The sequence below is a fragment of the Pieris brassicae genome, chromosome 4, assembly GCF_905147105.1.
Source record: "Pieris brassicae chromosome 4, ilPieBrab1.1, whole genome shotgun sequence".
Classification (NCBI taxonomy): Eukaryota; Metazoa; Arthropoda; class Insecta; order Lepidoptera; family Pieridae; genus Pieris; species Pieris brassicae.
In genome coordinates, this window is record NC_059668.1 from 6605372 (window position 1) to 6629140 (window position 23769).

At 31.8% G+C, this 23769-nt stretch overlaps 4 protein-coding genes across 6 annotated transcripts; 1 reads left to right on the forward strand and 3 right to left on the reverse strand.

Annotated features, from left to right (window-relative positions):
* Window positions 1-2527: 2527 nt before the first annotated feature.
* On the forward strand, window positions 2528-4393 carry LOC123708169 (rRNA methyltransferase 2, mitochondrial). Its single transcript, XM_045658710.1, has 3 exons — window positions 2528-2943; window positions 3039-3240; window positions 3345-4393. The coding sequence occupies exons 1-3, from the start codon at window positions 2789-2791 to the stop codon at window positions 3735-3737; spliced, it is 750 nt and encodes a 249-aa protein (XP_045514666.1). The 5' UTR covers window positions 2528-2788; the 3' UTR covers window positions 3738-4393.
* A 53-nt stretch (window positions 4394-4446) lies between these two features.
* Window positions 4447-6089, reverse strand: LOC123708168. Its single transcript, XM_045658709.1, has 4 exons — window positions 5796-6089; window positions 5517-5727; window positions 5231-5446; window positions 4447-4954 (listed from the first exon to the last, which is right to left on the reverse strand). The coding sequence occupies exons 1-4, from the start codon at window positions 5901-5903 to the stop codon at window positions 4737-4739; spliced, it is 753 nt and encodes a 250-aa protein (XP_045514665.1). The 5' UTR covers window positions 5904-6089; the 3' UTR covers window positions 4447-4736.
* A 506-nt stretch (window positions 6090-6595) lies between these two features.
* On the reverse strand, window positions 6596-11555 carry LOC123708167 (ras-related protein Rab-40C). The gene is made up of 5 exons (XM_045658708.1): window positions 11082-11555; window positions 10731-10868; window positions 10306-10499; window positions 9350-9572; window positions 6596-8488 (listed from the first exon to the last, which is right to left on the reverse strand). Exons 1-5 carry the CDS (start codon window positions 11191-11193, stop codon window positions 8277-8279), a joined length of 879 nt encoding a protein of 292 aa, XP_045514664.1. The 5' UTR covers window positions 11194-11555; the 3' UTR covers window positions 6596-8276.
* A 1824-nt stretch (window positions 11556-13379) lies between these two features.
* Window positions 13380-20448, reverse strand: LOC123708274 (serine hydroxymethyltransferase). Of its 3 annotated transcripts, none has more exons than XM_045658923.1 (8): window positions 20203-20448; window positions 19475-19701; window positions 19106-19221; window positions 18117-18277; window positions 16433-16628; window positions 15640-15911; window positions 15085-15304; window positions 13380-14264 (listed from the first exon to the last, which is right to left on the reverse strand). In XM_045658923.1, the coding sequence occupies exons 1-8, from the start codon at window positions 20317-20319 to the stop codon at window positions 14026-14028; spliced, it is 1548 nt and encodes a 515-aa protein (XP_045514879.1). In that variant the 5' UTR covers window positions 20320-20448; the 3' UTR covers window positions 13380-14025. The 3 variants fall into 3 exon arrangements, with proteins under 3 accessions (XP_045514879.1, XP_045514880.1, XP_045514881.1); XM_045658924.1 differs by lacking the exon at window positions 20203-20448 and adding an exon at window positions 19984-20139; XM_045658925.1 differs by lacking the exon at window positions 20203-20448 and adding an exon at window positions 20069-20116.
* Window positions 20449-23769: the final 3321 nt, after the last annotated feature.

The following is a 23769-nucleotide window of genomic DNA, read 5'->3' on the forward strand; positions in this document are numbered from 1 at the left end:
CCCTACCATATGGTATATCCCAATGAATGAAGTTGGCGTCCACACGACAAAGCTAAATATCATTCCAACCCGTTGGTGCGTAAAAGCATCAATTACTATCCCTTCCCGACAAAAAAGGCTCGAAGATCCCAGACACATACTAACGGATCCGGATGATCACGTTAACAATAAACTAAAAGAGTGGCAAATAATAATAATGACCAAAAACAGATTAGGGTAAAAAACTGCCTTCACCGGGGAAGGCGAGGACTGACCTTCATGCGATTGACCACCCCGCGACGGCACTATGAAAAAAATCACAAATGGAAATAATTTGTCTCATTTACCCAAAAACATAGTGAAAAAAAGAGAAAACCTTTCATGAGTATAGGTTTTAATAAGCTAAAATTAACAAACAAATATGTTTTGGTTACATTAGATACATTGACATAAACACTAACAAAACAGAGTGACAATGTCATCAAGTTATGGCTGATAGTTTCAAGCAAGAAGTTTACATCATTTTCCCGCACTAATTTAAAACATAATCTTTTAAAAATTCCGGTGTTTTACGAACGCCGTCAGATCTACTAAGTGTTGGCTCCAGCTGTGGTGATGACGGTAACTCAGTCGCTAGCTCTCTGCTATTTTCAAGTACCACAGGTCCCGTTTCATTAGATGGAGGAATTTCCAAGTTTTGATCTTCTGTTTCTGGAAGTGGTTCTGCGACGTTATCATAATCAGGAGTATGTTCATTATTTATTCGCAGATCTACCCCTTCTGAACCCAATGGTGCTAGATGTCGATTCGACAGCGTTGTTTCTCGGCCATCTGGGAACCGAATGTCAGGATTGCTGTGTATCAATTCAACCTCTTCTACTAATTGTTGATATTTATTTGTACGATTAAATTTCTTCATCAAGACTTGTCCAGAATTTGTAAGCCACGATGGAACAGAAGTGCCGTTAGTAGATCTTCGTGGGTGTCTAAACATTCTTTCATGTGGACTGCAATTTATGGCTGTACAAAGTAATGATCGAATTGAATGTAAGGCTTGTGGCTTGCTCCCAATTTTCTACCGAAAGAAATGCTGTTCCGCGATCTGAATGAACGTAAGAAGGCATGCCGAATAACATAAACAAGTTGTTAAGGTGTTTAATCACTATTTTCGAGCTTACATCTGAGCATGGGAAAGCAAACGGGAAACGTGATAATTCGTCGATCACGGTTAGTATGAATTTGTTAAATATTAAACTTTATGTAAAACAAAAAAATATAATATTTGCAAGGCACATGTTAGCAACAAGGAAACAACGACTAGAAGAAGGTATTGACACATATTTACAAGCTTTAAACCTGCTTTCTAAAGATTGTGACTTTGCGCCTGTTGATGCAGAAACAAATAAAAACGATAGCGTCCGTGATGCATTCATATCCGGTATATCATCGCATAAAATCAGACAAAGGTTTTTAGAAAACTTAACTCTTACACTTGATCAAGCTTACAACCAAGCACTCTCTGTAGAAACGGCAGCAATCAACTCTCAAAGCTTCAATACTGTATCTTTAAATGCTGTTGCTACAAAAGCACCAACATTACAAACTGTGCACGACGAGCCCTGCTCTTCTGTTAATAATCCTCGACGGCGAAAATGTTTCTTTTGTTGGGGACAAATACATCCTCGTAAGAACTGCCCTGCATTTGAAAAGACTTGTCAGCTCTGCAACAAGAAGGGGCACTTTGCCACTGTGTGCAGATGCTCTTCCAAACCTACAAACTCTGTGGTAGGTACTGAAGATCTTTCCGCTTGTATCACAGCAGCGTCACCTTCTTCACTACGTAAAGCTACTGTACCTGCTAATATTCGAGGAATAAGAGCAGAAGCACTTCTCGACACCGGCAGCTCCATCAGTTTTATAAATGACAGCTTGTAGTATCGCTTCTTCGTAATTCGTGGCTTCGCTTATATATATATATATACATATTTGGTGATATATGATTTACCAAAAGCTGAAACTTTATGCTGTCCCATTCTGGCGGAGGAACCGACTGTGCATCTGTTTCTGAAGCGGTCGGTTTCTGCACGGAAATGAAGCTTTCGAAAGTCTTACGCCAGTGTATCCAAGCTCTCGTACTAGAGCTATCAGGGCGAAGATATTTATCCATGTTGCGTTATTAGCTTATTAAATTTAAATAAGAGAAAACCTTTCATTAATATAAGGTTTTAATAAGCTTCCAAAGAGTAGAACTTCATAAAAAATTAAATAATAAAAATAATAGTAGGTTTTAATAAGCTAAAATTAACACTAAATATGTTTTGGTTACATTAGATACATTGACATAGACACTAACAAAACAGAGTGACAATGTCATCAAGTTATGGCTGATAGTTTCAAGCAAGAAGTTTACATCACAACTTAATAATTTATCCTGAAGTTCAGATTCGAGTCTTAGCGTCTAGTCTCAAATGTGTCTTGTTTATTCTAATTTATCTGTGACGTGTGGTTAACTGTCATAATTCGACTATGAATCCAATTACCAATAACCAATTTTACATCTACTTGATCTGTGAAACAAAATATGAATTTTGTAATTGAGATATGATTATTCTAAATGTTTTATTTATGTAGTTAAAATCTTTTTCGGTGAGAGATGTAATTACAGTAAAATAGAAACTGCAATTCAGTGTTTATAGAGTAGAGGTAGAAAGTGCCTGATAAAAAATATACGTTGTATAAGAATAAACACACTTTCCTTTATTTGATAAAAAAAAGTGAATGATAATTCTTAAGTGTTAAGGTTAAAAATATGCTTATATCCAGTCCGATAACTCGGCGAGATCTAAACTTTTCCAAAATGTGCTTTTTGATAAAGTGCCTTAAAAGATTAAAAAGTTCACAACAATGGTTAAGTCGACAAAGAGCGGACCCATACGTAGAAAGGGCTAAGATAAGCAACTACAGGTATATATATGTGTACTAGTCACAGTTATAAATAGATATTGTATTATTATATAGGGTAAAACGTCACTTTCAGAATTCTAATGATTTAATTTTAGATGTAGGAGTGCCTTTAAATTATTAGAGATGAACGAGAAAACTAATATTTTACATCCTGGTCTCACTGTTGTTGACTTGGGAGCTTCACCTGGCTCTTGGACTCAAGTTGCAGTACAAAAGACTAATGCTGATGGTGCTGATTTAACAAAACCAAAGGGAACTGTGTTATCAATTGACAAGCTCCAAATATTTCCAATACCGGTATAAAAATAATATATTTTTTTCTTAACATTAAAATATATGTAAATTTGTATAATTCATTTTGTTGTTAAAATTTACCATTAACATTTTTATAATGCTTACAGGGTGCAACTATATTAAGTAATATGGATTTCTCCACAATAGAAGCTCATGATAAAGTGGTAAATATCTTGGATGGGAAGCTAGTGGATTTAGTACTTTCAGACATGGCCCCTAGTGCCACAGGTATAAGAGAATTAGACAAAGATAGAATTTTAGGTCTGTGTTATATGGCAATAAGATTTGCTGCTCTTGTTACAAAAATTGATGGAAATTTACTTTTTAAAGTATGGGATGGAAAAGAAGTGCCTATTTTAGAAATGGATTTAGAACGATTTTACAAAAACATAAAGATTTTAAAACCAAAAGCAAGCCGCTCAGACTCTTCAGAAAAGTTTATTTTAGCTAGAGGTTTTAAGGGAATTCAGAGGCCATTACAGAATGGCCGTTGGGGTTGAATAAATGCATGTTTGTATATTGTGCCATAGTCTCTTGGTTGGTTTTTCAGTTTACATATTAGTAAATTTAGTTTGTAGAATAGATATATGGAAAAACAAACCATTTACCATTATATATTTAAGATGAAGCCAATGTCAAATTTGTATTGGTAAATGATTTAAAAGCCTTTATCTTTGGTTAACATAGCTTTTACATATTGAAAGAAAAAAATTTTTTAATCGCATTAAAGCTGTTTGTATTATAAACTTATCATTATTTTACATAATTTTAAATTTGGTCACGGTGACGCACGCCCGCTGTAAAGCACGCGAAACGTCGGAAATACTAATACTATGTGCAAGAGTATGGACTTGAAAGTCTTTGTTATAGAATAATGAATTAAGAAATTTATATGTATTATATAGCATTTTTTAATTTAATACTTGTATGAAATGACAATAGCGTGTTTACCTAAATAAATGTCTTCCATTTTATTGAATAAGATAAATCATAGAAGACAGTAGTAAATAAGTAATACAATTAAATAACTGTTCATAGATATCCAAAAAGATTGTTTATTTTGTAGTTATTAATTTTATGAGCATAAAAGTAGTAATATTTATTGGTATTACTTTAATTTTTATCAGTTTTCAAATTGCCAACTTGGCTTGGCTTTTTTATTAAAAAACAATATTTTTCTTTATATTTTTATTTGACTGTAGCAGAATTATGAGGAGTAATTAGACCAAAATCATATTCTTAATTTACACATAGCTGAACGTATTTATACGAAAAATATAATTTTACTCTATGTATTTTTTTTAATTTAAAAAACACTTCTTAAAATAAGTGATCACATTTTAACACCAGCTAATATAAAGTCACAGAAAAGCTGGTGACATACTTGTGCATGACACAACCGAAAAAATAATTGCTAGATATCTACACTAACGATAATTTGTTTTTTAAATATTTTTGACGAAAACTGAAGTTTCATTTAAAAGCTCTTTAAAGGCGGTTTAAACAAAGTGTGTCCTAGTGCCATGCGAAAGTTTGTTTAATTGCGCCGCTGAGAGTAAGCTGGAATGAGCTGCATGATCCAAAAGTAGCAACCTTTCCCCTCTTTCGTCGTTGTTGGTGATACTTTCATGACAACGTCCACCAGTCTCGAGGGCAAAACTACTGACTGCGCAAATTGCGTAGATAAATGTTAGGACGAATAACGTGCAGCCGAAATCTGAAAACGAAATGCAACTAAAGTTTTTTTCGTGAGAGGCGGATTCATAAATCATTTTTTTAAACATAATATACTAATTTCATATGTATTAAACGGTTTCTGGGTGCATTTCACCCTTTTATGTATAATAATAGGAAAGCCATCCGCATTATGTTAGATCCCAAATATGTAGTTGACTCCCCGGAATTAGGCGATTTGAGCAATATTTCATATTAAATATTCATTTAAAATGATCTAATTAGTTATTAGTAACTTTTCGTCACAAGAAATACTTACGATAAATAGTATGACCGCCGAATAGATTTATGATGCACGGATAGCCATCGAAGACAATGATGAAGTTAATAAGTAATACTACTGCAATGCAAGCTGCCATTATCCATGGTAATACGTATTCCCTCTTATATTTCACGGCACCGTATAATAGAGATATTGAACACATAAGGTAAATAGCCGTTAATATTGTACTTGTATACAAAATAACGACGGTTACTGAAAAATACGAAAGTTTATTAATCAAATTTGTATAAGTATTAATCATTGATTAGGTCTTACAACAAACCTGATGCAAGATGCTGTGCTTTTACAAATCTTGCATGATTCTTTGTACTTATTACATCACTTTCGTGGAATATGACTTGGTCGCCGTATCCCACGCCATAAAATCCTCGTCTCTCTTCGTCATCTTTCATATCATTGTCAAGCAATTGTAACATTTCTCCAAGATGAGATATTCCAACTAATAATATTATAAGCAAAAACGACGATAGCGCCTGCAAAAATGTTGAAGCGTTGTTTGTTAAGGTTCTTTGCTTTAGTTTATTCAATCATAAATACTTACGATTTGATGGACGGCAATCAAAATTGTGCCTTGTCGTAAATTAAATACATACAAGAAATTATTTAAGCGAATCATAATTTTGTTACATTTCTTTGTTCTGGTAAACATTTGTTTTATTTATAGCACTACAGCGATGATAGTGAGAGTGAAAACATAGTTTCGTTGAATGTTTAAGAAGTCTAAATGCGCATGTGATTTTCTATCGATTTATTTTCAGCGCGCATGGTAACGCTGTGTCAGAAATAATTTGCACACTATGGAATTGCCACCTATTGTCTGGTAGCGGCGCATAAATATTTATTATCATACGTGCACGAAAATAGGCTCATTTAAAAAAAAAACGCACCCACGGCACAAAACACACCACTAGACAGTATTGTAAACGGAATACGCGTCAACATTGTTGTTAAAATCCTTTTTAGTTCTTTTTTCATAACTTGACCTTTTGATTAGAAACCATTCGTTTCAGTGACAATTCTTTGTAATAACTGAAGCATTTATAGCTCGTGTACTTTGTAACATTTTACCTTTTAATTTTAAATAAAAGTGTAATGAAGTATAAAACTTAAAATATAATTTAACAGGACCAATTTGTGTCCCAGTATTATACAATTGTTTCTATTATTCTAAAACTTTTTGAACGGATAGGTCGAAAACATAATATCATAGAGCCCATTTGTGACTTTAATTCTGAACTCCTAGGAAATTTGGCTTTGTGTTTTTGGAAAGCTTTCTCTTTCGCCTTGTTTCGTATGTTAAATAAAATACCAACTATTTATTAAATTAGTTTTATTTCACAACTTACAATAGAAGTGATAACGTTATTGACTGTATTCACCGAACTTTTAGCTGGTTTAAGTATATTTGGATTATATTAAAACTATCACAAATAGTTCAATCGAAACCATACTATGTACAAAAGATAACTTATTAATTTTTAAAGGGTATATAAATAAACAAATCAAAATAATTTTGAAGGAACTATTTACAAAAAATAACATGAAAATATTTTTGGTTTGAGTAATTTTTCGCACCTACAAAATTTGATGAATACAAATTGATTAAAATTATGACTTAGGAATTAGGATTAATAAATACATGTACTTCATGAAGCTTATCCTATATATTAAATTTGACATGCAATGGGTACAGTTTCAGAAATTTAAAGAATATTTCTTAACTTATAAAAATTGTTAAGAAAAAGTTACCTAGGGACGGATTTAACAAAATTTATTAGTTTTGCGTAGTATAAAGATACACAGATAAAAAATACTTGACGCCCATGAATTTAAAAGTGCAGATTTATCCACGAGGTTAGTAAATGATTAGTCGAATTGTCGAAAACGTTCCCGTTTATAATAAAGCAAAATTCGTAAAAAAGAATCATTTTTTTATTAGTTGACTTAAGGTCCTATTTTAAATGGCATCGTAAATTATTGTTACGTTTATCAAGGGAGCGAATTCAAAAGAATTATTCGATATAAGCGTTCCTTTTTAGATTGTTCGCTGAAATTTATACTAACCCCACATACTTAAGAGAATTGGTGTTTATTTAGCGTACAATAGTGGACTTATTTATAATTCTATGGACTCAGAGCTATGCACCAAGGCTGAATCAATGAGGCTGTGAAATCTTGTAAAAATTGCACCATAGTCTAACCTTACCACTAGGCACATGACGATACACGAGTTTGAATAATATGGACAGAGGGCGAAATGCCGTGCTACAAAATATTCACATAATACTAATAAATAACACATATTCACAAGTTAAGTACCCTAAATAGCTTACAATAGTCACAAATCCGTTGTCAATTACAGCCAGTATTTTGTCAATTCGAATCTCGCATATTTCGCTAGTATTCGTCAATGAATTATCCATAAAAAATACAAAGAACATAATCTATGCCCAACTTTGAAGTATAACCTCAAAATTCATAGACAAAAAATTGCGGTTGCAATTACTGAAAAATAGATGGTGATCAATGTCTTTTTTACAAGAAATAAAAAGTTCTAAGGTAATTGAGGGCAAACAAATTCAGTCTATAAAATATTTGAAAACAAATAATGCTTGGAAGTTTTGCACGTGTTCTAGACCCATAATACTAGTCGTAATTCGTAATAATTGTTCTTTTACATAGAAAAAAATTACTTGTTGCAATTACAACTGATATTAGGATTTAGAAGCTGGGCGGTTTAAAATGGGTATCCCCATTTATATTATATTATAATGACTATTTACCGCAAACGCTTACATATACATTAGACAAATTAGTGGAATAAAAACTTCAAATTCTTCATACAAATGTGGTCAGCTTCATAATTAATCTGTTCTTATTATAAACTTCGAGAAAGTTTTTAATACATGATTGATGTCATTCATTTATATAACAAAAGTAAGTATGACGGAAAGTTGAACAAATTTGCATATCGAAGTCTAATAATTTGTTAAATAATGACGCCATTTTTTTTAACTAACCATTATGTGATACTGCAAGAATTTCTCCCAGTACAGTTGAGTCGTGTATGGTGCGAGTGTTTCGAGGGCCTAGCGCGATGTCTCGATGGAGCGGCTGATATCGCATACGACTTGAGATGAGACTTGAGCGTGCTCGGTAAGGGAAGTCTTTCGAGTCCATATACGGATGTTCGTGCTACGATCGCACGGCAACATAGCTCTTGGAGACTGAGGACTGAAAATATAATATAATTTTTAGGTAACTCAGTGCAGTGTTGACCAGTGTTTAACGGAAAAGGTAAAGTCTAGACACTTAAAAAGATCATATAAAGGATGGATTTGTCGCTGGAAAATTAGGGTTAATTGAATTTAAAATTATGTACGTCATTAAAACATATTCGAATATAGGAACTCATTCTGTATGTGAATGAGAATTCTCGACAAGAACAGGTTTCTTGCATCGGCTCTCTATGGCGCGTCAGTTTAAATTTGTTTATGACATTTTACGTGCAATTTTAAATCGTTTGAATGGTTTGATTGTTATAAATTTACAGTTTATATGTCACTGGCCTTAGTATATATATATGTTAATGATTTAAATATGTTCGACATCCTGGTGGATAGAAAAACTGTGTACAGTTTCTGTTTCCACCACACCAACTTCCTTTATATTAAGAACACTTATACAATAAATAAATAATAAAAGTAAAATAATTATAAGTTTATAATAATACAAATAGCTTTAATCCAGTTAAAAAATTGATTTCCTCTATTTGAATGTGGTCAAAGCTTACTTCACTTTACATATTGAAAATTAGACAACTGTAATATAACAGAAACCAATTAATCTAGTTGTATTTATCTTAAAATTAGAAAACCAATTTCTCTTTAAATGAATGTGTTTCACAAGAGATTGCTTTTGTCCGTTACCCCGAATACATTTAATGAAATTAATTATATTTATATAAGTCAAGTTGATGAAATGCTTTGTTCTTTCCTACTTTAATTTCAATTCTTGTTTTGCCAGGGATCAAACTGAAATCCATAAACAAAAAAATTGTGGTTTTGATAACCATAAACAATAAATAGGAATTACCTTTATTGCTCCTCCACAATCTTTCCATGCCATTACGATGTAGAGCCATCCGCGAGAGCTCACAAAAACTTTCCCTTATATTGAAGTCACAGAGCGGACTCACTTCGAAAAAGGCCATGTGATTTTTAGCTGCATACATTTCAGCGTCGCGTTCTTGTACTTGTCGTTTAAATGCTAAGTGTAACCGATTACCCACTAGCACCTTTGGTACTCCTGGGGCGTGCTGGAATATACATGTACATTTGTGAAACAAACTCGCCAACAGCAGCAAGTCGAAGCCAAGGTGGCTTTGAACAAATAACTCTAGAACGAATTGAAAGCCTTTACCAAAACGTACACTAAAAAGATCCAGACAAATTAGATATATTTCGGATATTTCAGTTTCATTTAATTTATTCATCTAACCCTATTGCAATTATGGATATACAAGGAACATTTTTTATTATAATATATTTCAGATTTAATAGAAACTATAAAAATTTAAACAATCTGTAAGCCTCTCAATGCAATTTTTTGGTCTTTGTCACTCTCATGTAATCCATGATAACGCCTTTAATCACTATGAATGCGTTTACAAAGTGACAACCACATACAAGTACTCTTAAATTTGAAAACATGGTTAATTAAATATTTCTTTAAACAGGTGGATAAAAAAAACATTAAATTACTTTTGAAAGTTTACTTCAATGTTTGAATTATTTAAAAACTATTATCATAACCTTGAATGTACTACTGAACAAGTAAAACATGACTGATAATTTTAAGTGTCTTAAGTACATACTGGAAATTTACTTTATTACCCATGTATTATCTACATTACCTTTGTAGCTTGCAGTGAGTGTAGGTTTTTTCTAATTGGAAACTTCAATATTAAAAAAATTAAACAACAACTGTAGAATAGACACATAAATGACGTATTCATATTATCATTAACCTTATTACATTTAATTAATTACCTTTTCAACTTCTTCAAGCCACCTGTCAATACTGTCAAAGGACCATTTATTTGTTATGTCATATACAAGTAGAATTCCCTGAGCACCTCTTGAATATGAACGAATGATTGTACAAAATCTGCCTTGTCCTGAAGTATCCCAGAGTTGTAGCTTCACTCTTTTGCCATCTAAGAGGATTGTTGTTGTTTTGTATGCTAAAATTAAAAGTTTATTACCTTATTAATCTAGGTTTTAAGTTAAAGAATATCAAGTGATAGTAAATATTTTTAATGGTACCTAAATTGAAATCCAGCAGCTCATTTGTCCATGCTAAATATTATTTATATCACGTTTTCTGTAGCTAATGGATAATAATGGATGGATTCTACTGTTTTCAAATTTTCATGAATCAGGTATTGAAATAGTATAACAAACAATGTACATACCACTGCCACTGCAAAAAGGCGAATCAGCAGAACCATCCTCTAAATCCTGCAAAATCTCTTGTTTACCAACATCAGAATCCCCCACAAGTAAAACTTTTAACAAGTAGTCATATGATTTTGGAGCTGCAGGTGGACGGCCTGGAACAATTTTTAAAATAATTAAAAGTAAAAACTATTCTAAATGTTTACCATATATTAATAAACTTGATAAATTATTTAGTTAAAACAAGTAAAAGTAAAATTACTAGTTGATAATAATAAAATAAACAACAACCATGAATATGTGACAATGATTATGGACAAAATATTTAATTTACATTTTTAACAAATGTTACATGAAATTGAAGTTACCTGGTCTCTGATGGTGTGACCTAGGCAGGGTGGTGCTACCGATTGATGCGACCTGGCCCGTCGCTTGTTGCGGTGCTGCTACCATACCAGTCGTGCTAAACATACTTTCCATAAATTCCTGAGGCCCAGGTGGTTATTACCCCACACAAATGTATACATAATATCGTTCAGTTCTTAATCCTTTGTGTGTCCCATGTATAAGTCAATATCATAATAAACGTAAAATGTTTGAAACAATTAATTAAAAATAGCAGTATATAAAATAATTGTTTCTAATTCTAAATTTTAACGAAGTTAGTAATACGCCACAGTTTACGAACGCCTTTGCTTTGTTGTAAAAGTTGTAAAAGCTTTTATGTTTGAAACAACTACAAGAATTCCTTTATTTTGTTATCATTCATTATAATAATGGTAATCATTTTTTGTACAAAAACAACACAATCACAATTTTCACAAAAATATATGGTCGACAAACGTCACACGCAACAGACTACGTGCCGGACATAACGTCCACAGAACAAATATAGTAGTTCTACCATATTGATTTACTACCATTTTCTTTCAAGTAAATAAAAGCATTAAACAACTAGTTTATCCTTTTGATGTCTTTCTTTATTTTTTCTTGCGTGTAGTTTCCCAACCTTTTACTTAGACTGGCATAAAGTTAAAATAAAGCCATAATAAAAAAGGGTCAAACAGAAATCTCTAATTCAAGTGAACATAATTGAATTTGAAAAAATTGGCACCTTTGATTGACCTGAGTCGCTTGTACATTCAAAGTCAAAATAACTTTATTCACATAGGTAAACAAGTTCATAACGTCAGAATATAAGTTAAATTAATTCTAATTTTACATTTACTACCAGTTCACAGGTCAAGGGCGTAGAGCGGGCAAGAAGAACTGGCAAGAAACATTTCGCCACTCTTTTGAATCAAATTGAGAGCAAATCAATCCCATGGATTAAGATCATTTACATGTTCGTCAAACTTATAAAAAGCTTTATTTACGTTTAACGAGAGCTTTTAATTTATTTAGTGATAATTCTCTAATTTCGCTTATAATAACGAATACAATTTTCATATATTTCATGGTTTATCTTCTGGACCCGCAGCAGCACCCCACAGTAGAATACCGTATGATATAACGCAGTGAAAGTAGCTATGATACACAAGTTTAGCCGTGTACTTATCAGTAACCTGTCGGATTTTCTTTAGTGCATATGCTGCAGAGCTCAGCGTATTCGAAAGAGTCTCTATGTGTGGGCCCCACTGGAGTTTACTATCTATTGTTAAGCTTAGAAATACAGTTTTGTTAACAAAGATTAGTTCACTGTCCTTAACTTTAAGGTTACCAATATCTCGCTTTACACTAGTAGTTGTAAATTTAATTGTGTTTTATTCTCATTAAGCAGTAAGTTAAACCTGTTAACTATACTAGTTAACCATACGAGAGATAGAATTTACATCGTCCAATTTTCCTATTCACTTTAACTAGAAGTGAAGTGTCACCAGCAAACAATACCATCTCATGAACTCCGTTGACAAAGAATGGGACGTCGTTTATGTAAATCAGAAATAAGAAAGGCTCAAGAATCGGGCATTGGGGGACGCTGAATGACACCTGCAAACCCGGAGAGGTTTCTCCATTTACATGAACTCTTTGGATCCTTCCCTTTAAATGTGAATTAATCAAGCTGGAATCATTTAATTACCGTTCAACTAAAAACAGTTGAATAAAAGTCCACTAGGTTGTGCGTCTGTTATCATTATTTTAAATAATGTTTATATATTTTTGAAGTTATACTTCTTTTCGCGCGTTGGGGAAAAATGATGAGAGTAAATTTTTACGAGGCGCGCGCTGTCACTAAAAACCGACATATATATAATGTCAATTTCTATACGTTTTTTTACGCCAAAGAAGTATAACTTCTAACGCGTGTATATAAATAAGTACATACATATTTTTATTGTTTACCTAGTGTAACGATATACGATTTACACAACAAAAATATTGGTAACGAATTCATGATTTTATTTTTATCGATAAAATACGATACTAGCCCGAAAGAAAAATTACAAACATGCCAACCTACGTAAATTAAAACGCAATAATATTGTTTTATCTCAATTTTACGCATTAGAATGGCGTAAGAAAATAAAGGACCAATATATATTTTCATTGGTTATATTCTTATATAAATCAAGTTATAAAATATAATAAACTCGAACTTCATGAAAATCATATTTTCGTCTTACGCAACTCAGGAACAATCTGGATTTAAAAAATAAAATCAGTACTAAGATACAGTTATTTATTAAAAATAGAAAATATTATTATACAATAAGAACTATAAAAATAGTTATATAACTAATTGAAGAGATTCCTTACGTTTATTTTAATGGAACATGTTACAACTTCGAAATTTTTTGTTTAGTGGTGATCTAAAATGAATAAACATTGGCAGTGAGTAAAATGGTTGATGAAGGGGTTTTAAATACCAGGCGAAGAAATTTTTTATTACTTTTGAAACTCTACAGACTGTTTCAATTTGATGATTATGTTTAAATAAATAAGTTTGCTAGTCTGTTGCATATTGCAGTTTCTAAACTGACAACAACCAATAAAAGCGTCCTTAGAATTCTCGCTTGCAAGTTATTAATATACAAGTTAAATATTTTTTATAACATCTCTTATAGTGATGTAAATATAACATAACCCCTTATCAGAAAAAAATAATATAGTCGAAATTACATGCTTTTAACGAAAATTATCGCCTAGTAAAATTGCGTTTACGGGGTGATAAATCATCTGGTTTTAATTAAATCATTGTAATTAGACAAAGTTGCTTAACAATAAGGTGCGACCTCTATTAACAAAATAACTCTAATAACAATAATAAGTGCTAATAAAAAATGGTCAACATGAATTACATAGAATTTTTAACTAATAGTCTTCATATCCAGGCAGTGGGAAGGTTCGGCTGTATTGCTCAATGCTCTCCTTTAAATTTTGCACCTTTGCTTTAATATCAGCGTTTTCTTCAATCACCTTGTTGAAATCAACAAGTTTCGGTCCAGATATCTTTGTGATTTCGGCAGCCAGTTTTAGCGCCTTGTCTACATAGTCAACAACTCGATCGATGTCTGTCTCCTTGAGGCCACGTGTAGTTAGAGCTGGTGTGCCTGATATGAAAATGAAAAATTGACTAGATAGAAGTAAATCGTTATGTATAAAAATTGACAAATGACAATTTGCTTTCGCATGGGTATATTTTACTTTTTTTTATATTACTTGGTAGCTATATCACGTTTAAAGATACATAAGAACTGCGTCTTACTAGTCAATAGTATTAATACGGCATTAGATTTATTATTTGCCGGTGAAATATACGTATGTTTGTTCAGATAAGTCCTCTAAGCAACATCTTATTCCTTATCAATATATTATTCATAAATATGAAAATAATATTGTTTATTGAGTAAGGTTGATTAAATGCCCTATTTATGTTACAGTTGATTAGTTTTTGCGATAACACAATCACGCAACGCTTTGACGCATTAAAAATCGGTGAAAATATTATTGAAGCTCAAAAGTCAATAGTAGGTTATATTTAAATTAATATCGGAATTATTTATGCCGTTATTATTACGTATCCAAAAGACAGCAAAATTCAACGAACTTTAAATCAGTTTTTTAATTTAAACAACAGTATTTTAAGATACTCCTATTATAGAATACATCATCTCCACATTTAAATAGACTAATAGTAATTTAATAATTGGAACACAAATTATTACTAGCAACGAATATCTTAGGAAATTTCTGGCATTGTGTCAGATTCGGCACATTGTTTGGTCATTGTCATAACCTAAGAAGGTCTTAAATATTGCAAAATCGAATACAACTATAGCAACCTCATAGGCCTATTAATAAACTTTTATTTACAAAACGCAGACCTTTCAAAGCCGAACTACAGGACTTTTAATAGAAGGTAATAGTTACCAAGTCGAATTCCGCTAGGATTCAAAGCACTTTTGTCCCCCGGAACGGTATTCTTGTTGCAGGCGACACTGCATAATTCCAATATACGTTCTGCGCGTGCGCCGCTTAAGCCGATGTTACGAACATCGACTAACACAATATGGACATCGGTCCCACCTGTTGCTATTTTGTATCCACGAGATATTAGACCTTCACAGAGACGTTGGGCATTCTTAATTACCTGAAATCAGACAATTAAAAAATAATTTAAATGTTAATTTACATCCAGTTCTCAAATCAAGGACATAGAATAGACGAGAATATATGAAATGAAATATATTAATAAAATTAATTATAAATTATCAAAACAATAATTGTTTTGGGTTGAAGGCCCAGGTTGATTTGACTCTCTTTAATTTGATATCTCTTTCGGTGCAAACAATATATACAAATAAATACAAATCATGTGTGTGTATGTAAATTGTGTAATTAATCTCGGGTTTATATACCAATAAGTATTTTTTATTTAACTGTCCACATTCATTATTAAAAACAGCGAAATCATCCGAAACTCACCTGTCGTTGGTAATCAGCGAACTCTGGTAAGGTGGCTTGTTTCATTGCTGTCGCGATGGCTGCAATCGCGTTGTTATGCGGTCCACCTTGAAGACCAGGGAACACCGCCATATTGATTTTATTCTCGAGATCGTACATAATCTTTTCTCCTTTCGCGTTCACCGACCGAACCCCTTTGCGGTAGAAGATGACGCCCGCTCTTGGCCCACGAAGGGTTTTATGGGTGGTTGTGGTTACTATGTCACAGTACTCGAAAGGACTCGGTATGACACCTGTAAACGTAATTAATAATAATATATATCCCAGCTTAAAACCTGTGTTTTTTAATGTTTAATCGGTTTACCGGTTCAGTTTGGTGTATATTTATTCGGTGTAGTTTAATAATTTGAAACGCGGCTTCAAAAGAAACAAAATATGTAAATGACGACTTTGATAAGATATAAAAGTAAATTTCAGAATTATTTTGTATTCATATGGACTATCCGGCATGGCTGGACGTTGTTATGGACAACAAACTCTAAATTTTCAAGAAAATTAACGAAATTTTGCCCGTATCCCCTTGACATCCAGAATATGCGAACTGGCTAAACATTTTCGGACGTTTTGTCCTTCAAAAAACGTATATATCAATTCTTAATAGGCCGGCATAGACCCGCGATTGTCCTGGTAGAGTGAGTATAAACAATCTAAATAATACCGCCGCCCCCATGTGCGGATCAAAAACTATCATATCACCATTATTATTATATACATTGCATAAGTTAAATAAAAATATTTATAAAACATAATTTACCTGCTGCAACAAGCCCGGAAATATGAGCCATATCACCCATTAACAAAGCGCCATTTTCGTTGGCGATTTCCTTAAACCTCTTATAGTCCAGACAGCGGGAATAGCAACTGATTCCAGCTATTATAAGACGTGGTTTAAACAATTTTGCTGTTTCGGCTAATTTGTCATAATCAATGAGACCTGTGGAAGGATCCACCTACGAAGAAATGTATATTTCAGTGTGGCTGAAATTACTTAAGAAGGAAACACATTCCAAGAATAATCGTGAATCAAGATGGGTGAAAAGTGAAAAATTTAAGTGTCTCGATTGTTTTAAAAGAGTTCGTCTGCTTCTCCGCATATGCTGAGCATAAGGAGACGTGCAGTCCAATTCTATACCAATAGAATTCTTACCAAACAAAACTTTTACATACGAGTTAAAAATATTCTTACTAAATGTAACATTAAATATACTTCAAGGCTTATCTACTAATATAATATTTAGGCCAATATTGTAAGTGTGTTACCTATATAATAATAAACCACATGGAATTATGATTTTCTGCTTAATAAATTCATATTATTATTATAATAATTAAAACGAGAGACGAGAAAAGTTATAATACACATGTTAGACGTCTTTGAATTTTATTGGCAATTTACGGGCAGATGAGATACCATTTACCGTGTAAGGCATCGTTTCTAAACCGTTTTATGTTTCGACCCAAGTGTATGTTAAGTCTTGCGACTCCGTCACTGTAAAAGTATGATAATATGTATATGTGAAGGAAAACATCGTGAGAAAACCGGCTTGCCTTAGACCCAAAAAGTCGACGGCGTGTGTCAGGCTGTGGCAGCTGTCACTGAAGGCTGATCACCTACTTGCCTATTAGATTAACAAATGATCATGAAACAGATGCAGAAATCTGAGGCCTAGACCTAAAAAGGTTGCAGCGCCATTGATTGAATTATTTAATTTTTTGTACCTATATGTAGTTTGTATTTATTATTTTTTAACAAAATGACCCTTTTATAACAAACTCGACCCCCCGCTTGAGAAACGATGGTGTAGGTGTATATTTGTGGACATCAAGAAGCAAAACAAAATAATTTCTTTCATAACATAAGAGCAAAGCTAAATTAATTTTTAGAGTAAAAAATTGTGGTTAGAGAAAATGGTAAAACTTACAGTACTGGTTTTAAAAAATGAAGGTACACTCCTTCGACATATAAATTTTAGCATTCTATATTTACCAAAATAGCCGGGCTTATTTGCAACACGCTACTTTAGCTAGAGTGAACGTTATTAGTAATCATTAACTTTCCAATACTTCCTAATATGGAGCATTTAATGGCATCGCAACTGACACCGATTATGTAACATACATAATCTGTTGATTAATTGAGAAACATAGCCTATCTTATCCAGTCATATATATTCTATATCAATTAATAATGATGTCCAGAAATTGCGTTGGGAGTTATAAACCTTTTTAAAGGGTAGTGTATAATAACAATACAAATTTTTCCATCTGTCAAAATCTCTCACTGGAACACTATAAGTTGCGTAGGAATAAATGGTTACAATTAAAATAGGATAATAAAATATTAATTCCTAGAAATAGAATTAATAATGTGCATAAATTATTGCTGTATTTGTAAGGAATAGACTGGTGTTCATTTGCATATGAGGTCTGTCTGATACCTTATAAGGCATGCTTTCGAAGAACATAGATGTTGCTGATATTTTCTTTGTGGGAGTAAAAAATCCATGGGTTAAATGGCCGCCATCAGGAAGATCTAACCCCATGATTCGTCCATGAGGCTCTACAACACCCGTGTACACAGCAAAGTTTGCTGGAGAGCCTGAAAATTTTATTAAAAAATATATATTGTCTTATGATGTTATAGATTATAATTGTAGTACTAATCTGTACACATAGCTCCTTAAATAAATAAATAGGTATGTCAGTGTGATTGTATAATTTACCAAAAACCATATTATTTTTAATTTTCGATAAATATGACATCTTATTTATAACTACACATAAATCTTTAGCAAATAATTAAATTATTCAATTGAAGTTGAATCTAAGAAATTAATTTCAATAGCTGTTTAATAAAATAAAAAACCAATATGTATTTAAATTGAGTTTCAAAATTCAAGGTTGAATTTCCACACATTTTATTGTTTAATACTGGAGTAATAACTGATAAGAGAGCAGTAACTTACTATGCAAGAATAAAAGTTATTTAATAAGTATTGAAATCTTAGTAAATGCTCATTAAGTAAAATACATACAATATTTGTTTTTTGGTATGGTTATAAATATATTTAAATATATTCTGCTCCAAATAACTTTCAATTTCAATTAACTTGGAAGATTTTTTTGCATGTTCACATGCGATTAAAGTTAGTCAGTAGTAATTTATTCATATGGTTATTTAGACATACCTTTTACACTCACCAATTTTTGTAATCCAAGCTTATAATAAACACTTATGATAATTGAAGAACAATACTACATGTTGTCTGACATGTACTATGTTCCTACACATTTAAGTAAACCTTCAAATACTTTTGAGATATTAAGTTATTATATATTATAGTTATACATTGGTTAAAGAATTTCTTTTTTAATTATTAAATTTCATTATATCTAAGTGTGTATATATATACATACTTCTACATACCAGAGTAAGGCTGAACATTAACACCCCATTCTTCAGGATTCAAACGATAAGCTTCTAGAGCTCGGTTCTGGGCTAAGATTTCTATCTCATCAATAAATTCATTGCCCCCATAGTATCTAAAACCATAAAGTCAATTAATCATATATCTTTTGTAAAAAGCTACATAAAATTATTTATGATTTCATTAATGCTAACTGGTTGTTATCATATGCAAAGTGTAAATTTCCATTACATATGATAAAGACAAGTTACACTTTACATATGATAAAAACAGGCTAATAATAAAATAACTGTTTTAAAGAAACTAAAGTTACACATCATAGATGGTTGCTGATCTCTATTTTAGATACAGAAAAAAATATACTTTACCTTTGATTTGGCATTCCCTCCGAATATTTATTATGAAGACAAGAACTCAGGCATTGCAAAACAGGAATAGATGTAAAATTTTCAGATGCAATCATCTCCAGACCACTCTGTTGGCGATGCTTCTCATTTTTAATAATTTTATACAATTCTGGGTCTGTGTCCCGAAGATTTCCATTCATCAGTTTGTTATTCATGGTACTTGAAAATCTACTATTATGAAATTTACCCTAAAATATATAAAGAATATAATTAATAATTAAATCTTATTTTCACTGATACGAGATGTGTCTACAATTGATATGGTTCAATATTGTGAAGATACTTGATAGAGGCTTAAAAATACCTTTGAGGTCAGAAAAGCATTGACATCATACTGATAAGTGCCTAACGCAATACAAAACAAGATTGATCGATACTGAGATTGTTAAAATAATAATTATAATTAGATTTTTGCACATACACAAATAGTTTTGGCTTTGCAGTAGTTAAAAATATTAAAAAGAACATACTTATCAACAATAAAATAAATTTGCGTGTATATCCGTTAAATATTGCACTTGAGCAAATAAAGTATGTTAAGAGTATTAAGGCTACCTTAATCAATACGAATCTAAAAATTCACACTGCAGCCTGCTGAACATTAAATTAACCTCAATCTCAATGTTGAATGTAATTCAAAATTTACTCAACTTACAACTAAAATGTTTCAAAACTTTTTATAAACTTACCACAGTGTAGATTTTCCTATGAATGTTTTCCGATGATTCCCGCAAATATTGTAAATAATAAGGTTTTAAACACTGAGAGGCATCTTTGAAATAAGATTTTAAAATTATGTTCCACATTTCTTATGCTCTAAAAATATTATTTAAGTAATTTATACAAACAGGGACTATTTTTTCGTGAAACAATAATTACTTTTATCAACATTGATAACCCATTATGAACTTTCGAGCGATCTTATACAAACTCGCGCCCGCTAGCGGCGGTATCACCGCCACTTTGACATATTATATTCTGACATAATTGCTATTTGAATTTTAGCGCCTTATTGTGAAGGATAAGTGAAAACTGCTTCAGTACGATTGCAGCCTTTGGAGGGGGTTAATTATCTAGAAGGTATAAAAGTTAAATCTAAATTGTGCAGTTTGGCATGCCTACAACGAAAGGGTAGTTTCATTCACGTCGCTAGAAGAAGTTCTAGTGACGTGAAGATTGAAGAAATGGAGAAGATAGAAAGTCCAATAGCTTTTGAGGCTATAATAATAATATAGTTAAACATTTTATATCTTATACATATCTGTTGTTAATAAGAGTTAGAATTTAAGCTTAAAATCTATGTTAGTAAAGTTAGCCGTATATCTATTATTATACTGACTCAAAGACTATATATATATATATATAGTTAGTTCAAATTACTGAACAATTATTTAATACCATCTTATTCAATATAGCACAAACATATTATTTTATTTAACGTATATAATAGTAAATAGGAGGAAATAACCATTGTCGAAGTGTAGAAATTTCTGAAAAACAAAAGTTTTAAATAAATTGACGTGTGATGAAATAAAAAATATATACTTATTTTAAATGTATTAAAATTATCAATGAAATTTGGGGTTAGTATTTTGTACTACACTAACTAAAGGATATAACTCTAGTCGCCAAAGTACAACAGTAGACTTTTCTGTGCAGAAGTACTTTTTATGGGGCATGAATCAGACGGAGAATAGGATGCTGAGGTGCCATGTCTTTGTTAGGACATGTTTTTTTATTTGTTTTTATTCTTAATGTATGATTAGGAACATTTCCTACAGACTATAGAAGCAAACAATACCTTTGCACTTATTTATGTATTATAATTATACCGTTCATTTCATCTCATTGAATGCATAGTGTTTGCGAGTCATTGAATGCATAGTGTTTGCCTTATAATGACAAGATTAAAAAAAATCATTTCTGATTATTTATTAGTGATTACAGAACTTTCACGAATTGTTATCTTTAATCTAGTTAAGTATTGGCTTTACTAAGTACTCATAATTTCAACAATCCGTAGCTACCATGCGTGTAAACACGTAAACAAACTTCATGGTTAGGTTCACTGACAAATTAACACGTAATAGTTTATTAATTATTTCACTAAAAAAACAGTCCTTAATGAAATCAAATAATCTATTATATAATTCAAATTCACAACATTTTTTTATATAGTTTATTTACATTTAAAGTATGTAGATACCATTTTGTTCGATAACTTTTTGCCATCTTGTTGGTAGGGGTACATGATCCCATTGCTATAGAAATTTTGGGGCTTCTGATCAAAATACCGAAACAATTGGTTTTGGCAGTCCTCTCGCGATGTTAACCTGACATTGCCTAAAGAATTCTGAAGAGACCGAAACAGGTGGAAATCTGAAGGTGCAAGGCCATGACTATACGGCGGATGCATTAACACCTCCCAGCCAAGCTCTCTTAATTTTTGCTGAGTGGCTAAAGATGAGTGAGGTCTAGCGTTATCATGATGAAAAACCACACCCCGTCTCTTGATTAATTCCGGCCGCTTTCTCTCAACTTCTTGCTTTAATCTCATCAGTTGTACGCAGTAGAGTTTAGAATCGATGGTCCTGCGTGGTGGTACCAGCTCAAAGAAGCCTGACCGGCCTTTGACCACGACCTTTTTCGCACGTTCTTGTCGTAGGTGATCCACTTTTCATCACCAGTTATCAGCTTCTTTAAAAATGATTCGATTTCATTACACCGTAATAAAGAATCACAAATGAGAATTTCCAGATTGAAAACGCTTAAATCAAATTTGTGCTACTCTCACAGACACTGCACTAGGTCCATAAACATTGCAAATTTTTTTCGCGGCTTGCGTTGCATTTTTACCTTTTTTGTAGTAAAATTTTATAATGTATCGAATCTCTTCGTTAGATTCACTCATCTTGACAGTACGCAAAATAAATAAAAATCACACATTTTCCTAATTTGAATTTGGAATTATCTTCTTTTATATTTTAAGTTTTAATGATACCAAAACCAGCCAGATACAAATAGTATTGCCAAAGATTTTTTATTACAAGTTCATACTAGACTTTTTCGCCAACCTAATATACTAATCTCAATAACTATTTATTTTTCATACTATCAAAATTGTATAGGATATTTATTGCCTTTCAAGTTTAGTGTTCATTAGGTAAAGTGGGCGTTAAATAGTAAATAAAGTTACTATCTATTCACAAACTACACTACTCGATTCTAAAATTCAACTACTTACGGAGTGTAAAAAGTTATGCACTATATAATTTAAGCGTGATTACTAAAGTAGGAAGAAACTGCAATATACCTAACTCCTATTGTAAGTCAAGTCATTGTCTGGTTGCAGGAAATCGCTATTAACCTTGTAAGGTATAATATCAAGACAGGAGCGAACTTACGATTTTAATAAATTCGGATTCCTTAACATTATGCTATTTATTATTAGGGAACGAAATGAAAACGGTAATTCATGAAATTTTATATAACCCTTTGGAGTTCTTCTTTTATTAAATATCGTGACGCAAACGATATTGTGGACCAATGTGCCAAAAAAATACGTAAGGCGAATAAATTTTATCGAACTCAAAATATTTAGTCGAATGGGTAAAAAGAAAGGGAGGGCTAAATCCATTGGATCGGGTTCTATTTAAGTAATTATTTAAATATGTGCGTAATTTTAGAGATTATTGAAGTAAAACTTCTTTGTCGGCGTTGCAAAAAAAATTACCGTCACGTTTTCGGTTACGCGTCACATTCACACCATCTTTCAGTTGTCCCTACCACGGTTACCAAAACAACAAACAAATATATAATAACGATAACAAAGATAGTAATAATTATATTACAATTAATGAAATTCAGTAATAATCTTAGTTGTAATAAGGTAAATTGAAATAATTGTATTATTTGTATTCATATCTATGAAGAGAAAGTAGCCTTCTGTTAAACATTATCTTATTTAACTTAATTTCACCAATTTCTGTAAAGTTACATATAGTAGATCATTTTTCGAAAAATAAGGTCATAAAGAAATTTCTTACGTGTTGTACACACGTTTTACAGTACTAGTACACGCACACATTTTTATGGATAATCTTTGATACTATAATATTTAATTATTTTACATTATTTGCAGACTAAAAACATTAAAAAACACAAATACAAATAATATATCGTACTGATAATTGTTAAGTCTTTAAAGTATTGTTCGACTTCAAATCCACTAGAGTTCAAATCCAGATGGGGACCTG